The sequence below is a fragment of the Sipha flava genome, unplaced genomic scaffold (assembly GCF_003268045.1).
Source record: "Sipha flava isolate LNK unplaced genomic scaffold, YSA_version1 202_pilon_pilon, whole genome shotgun sequence".
Taxonomy (NCBI): domain Eukaryota; kingdom Metazoa; phylum Arthropoda; class Insecta; order Hemiptera; family Aphididae; genus Sipha; species Sipha flava.
The window spans coordinates 497,594-501,059 of NW_020272797.1; the positions used below are offsets into that span (position 1 = coordinate 497,594).

General features: G+C 25.1%; 1 protein-coding gene across 1 annotated transcript; it reads left to right on the forward strand.

The window, feature by feature from the left end:
* The first annotated feature begins 221 nt into the window (after positions 1–221).
* On the forward strand, positions 222–668 carry LOC112682296 (zinc finger MYM-type protein 6-like). Its single transcript, XM_025552837.1, has 2 exons — positions 222–387; positions 484–668. Exons 1-2 carry the CDS (start codon positions 222–224, stop codon positions 666–668), a joined length of 351 nt encoding a protein of 116 aa, XP_025408622.1.
* Positions 669–3,466: the final 2,798 nt, after the last annotated feature.

Below are 3,466 nucleotides of genomic sequence, written 5' to 3' on the forward strand. Positions count from 1 at the left end.
AAAAGTCTATGGAAGAATCTAGATTAGCTCTTGATAAAATAATATCTTCAGTATTTTTTTTGGCAAAACAAGGCTTGGCATTAAGAGGGCATACAGACTAATCTGCAAATTTAAATCAGTTATTAAAACTTCGATCGGAAGATTCGACTGAACTAAATAACTGGTTAGGTAGAACAAAATATAAGTGGATTTTCCACGATATAATAAATTAAATTCTTAGCATGCTGTCATTAGAAGTAATTAGAAATATTATCAAACAAATTAAAGAAAACATATTTTATGCCATTTTATTAGACAAAACTAGTGATATTACTGTCAAAGAACAAATTTCATTTTGTTTAAGAACAGTGGACAAAGAATCATTGGAAATCGAAGAATATTTTATGGGTTTTTACGAAACGCCTAAAACAGATTCTGATACTCTTTTCAAAATTGTAAAAGATATTTTATGTAGATTGGAATTAGATTTTTATAATATTAAAGAACAATGTTTTGATGGTGCTAGCAATGTTTCTGAAAATCATAAAGGATTACAAGCTAGAATAAAAGAAATTGAACCAAGAGCATTGTTTGTTCACTGTCAAGCTCATTCTTTAAATCTTGTTACTCAAGATAGTATGCGAAATGTAAAAAATGCTAGAGACACACTAAATTTTATAAGAGAATGAATTACATTCATTAAACAATCACCAAAGAGATTTGGTTTAAAATGAATCAAAAAGACGAAAATATGACCTCTCTAAGACCATTTTGTCCTACAAGATGGACGTTACGTTATACTTCTCTGTGCTCTGTTATGGATAACTACAATGAGCTATTGACGTTTTTGTCAGATTTTTCAAATATTGAACAAAATGATGCAGGTTTTAAGGCAAATTAATTATTTGAACAATTAAAAATTGCAGATACTTATATAATGCTTAAAATAGGGATTAGTATTATTAAACACACGGAGACAACAAATACAGTATTGCAAAGTAAATCATTGGATTTTAAACTTTCTGTTCAAATTTTGAATACTTCAGAAGATACTATTTCAAATTTGAGAGATACATTTTATGGAAATATGCGAAGAAAGAATGGTCAGATTTAAAATTAGATGCACCAAAAGAATCTAGAAAACAAAAAAATCCTCAAAAATATGAAGACGGAGTAACTAAGTCCTTTGAATTTTCACCTGAAAGTAAATATAATCAAATATATAAAGAAATCATTGATCATATACTTTCTGGCTTACAGCTAAGATTTAACTCTGAAATTCGATAATTTTTATATAATGTGGAAATGTTTTTAATTGATCCAAAAATATCACCCCAAAAAATATATACATTTTCAAGGATGATATAAATATTGATAAGCTAAAACTTTATAGAGATATGGTTCATGATATAATTAAAGGCCAAGGATTAATTGTTTCATCATTCATAGACATATTAAATATTTTTAAAAATAAATCGTATTTAGTCATTCATTTAATAGAGCTCAGGAAATGCATACAATTGATATTAATAATACCAGTTACTACATGTACTACTGAACGATCCTTTTCTATGTTGAGGAGGTTAAAAACTTATACCAGAAGTACCATAACGCAGACCAGTTGAAATTATCTTACACTTTTAAATTGTCATAACACAGTAGCAGAATCATTAGACCTAAGCAAAATAGGAAATATGTTCATAAATAAGTGCATAGCAAGAAGAAATACATTTAAATTGAAATAAATATAATTTTAGACAATAATATTTTCATCATAAAATGTAATATACCTATTGTAAAAAAAATTGTATTTTCATGTAATTTTTATTTTAATTTATCTGAACTCAATAAAGATAATCGGAATAATATTCATGAACAGTAGTATAAGAATTTTATTTGCCTCCGTGTAAAAATATAAAAGTCGGCGCCTATGATAGTGATGATGATTGTAAATTTCATCTAGAAGAATCCCAAGACAAGATCGGCTTTACAGAAATTTAATTTAAGTCGTTAGTGTTAATAAATCAATAATGGATGAGTGTAATGTACGATCAATGTGTAATACATTTATTACCATGGAAATTTAAACTGTATTTTAAGACTGTATGTGCATTTTAACTATATACATTTAAGCCAAATAAAATATTTATATGTCATGTTATTTGTATGTTCCTGTCGGTTTCGTAGTAGTTTTTATTGAAAAATAATATTGATTTAATTAGTATACACTTATATAATATCAGAAAGAAGGTAAATTTGATTAAACATCATAATAAATGCTACTTAGGAGTGCTAATATCATGAAGTACGTTATTACCACATACGTATTGAAATAGTACAAGATATTTAAAAGTATAAACGTAAATATATTTTATGATAAAAACAACAATTTAAGAATTTGTCTTCATTTCATTTTTTAGTAGTAGTCTTAAGCGTATTCATTATCATTGTAGTAACCAACTTACATCCGTCGTAAGTTGGCTTAAACCTTTGAATAAAGAGAAGTGTAAAATCCTTCTTTTGTGAAAGCTATCCAAGGTAATTTATTTCCTTTTCAAAGGATTCGCTTAATTTCATCTCATGAACCTAGAATTAAAGGCTTTTTAATAGGTACCTTCCTTTGCAACACTGTTTTATAATACCATGATTGTTAAAAGTAATATACATCTACATAACTGATAACATCTTCACTTGGTATTTTAGATTAAAACTTTATTTGATATAATTGCTGGAGTTAGTATTCATTAAAATCTTAAGTATCGATAAGCAATTTTTTTTTTCGATTATACGTTTTTAGTTGATACTGGCGTAAGTTACTTTATAAAAGAAAACTTTTCTTATAAAAAAAATAATTTTAAGTAAGTTGAGAAAGTTTGGAAACTCTAAGTTATTTTTATCAATGATCACATATTACAACTATGGAAAACAATAAAAACCAATATAATTTTACATTATGTATTTAATCAATGAATAATTAAATGTAATTAACCTCTTATTAATATTTTGTTTTCGTACGTAGTTGCAAATATTAGAAATTTGAAGTTTCATATTGTTTTATGTGTATTACAATATTACAAATATTTATCTACAACCCACACTTTATTGTATGCCAGAAGTAACTTATAAAGAAATTTCTTATTTTCTAAATGTTTTTGTTACCAAAAAATAACTTACTTATATCAATGAATTAATTTATTTCAAATGTTCGTACATTTTTTTTTCGAATATTAAATGAAAATTTTTAAACTCGCATAATATATTTGGTATACCATTTTGAATATGATTAAATAGAATCATAACATTAGATTACGAAAGATAATATTAGACTTATCTGCAAGTTGATACATTTTTAAGTAAGTATATTAATTTACGAATTTTATAGGATAATATTTAAGAAATGAATAAATATTAAATTTATTTGGTAAATAATATGGGTCAGTATTATTATTTTTTACAGAAAATTAAGTATAAAGTATTATTATTATTA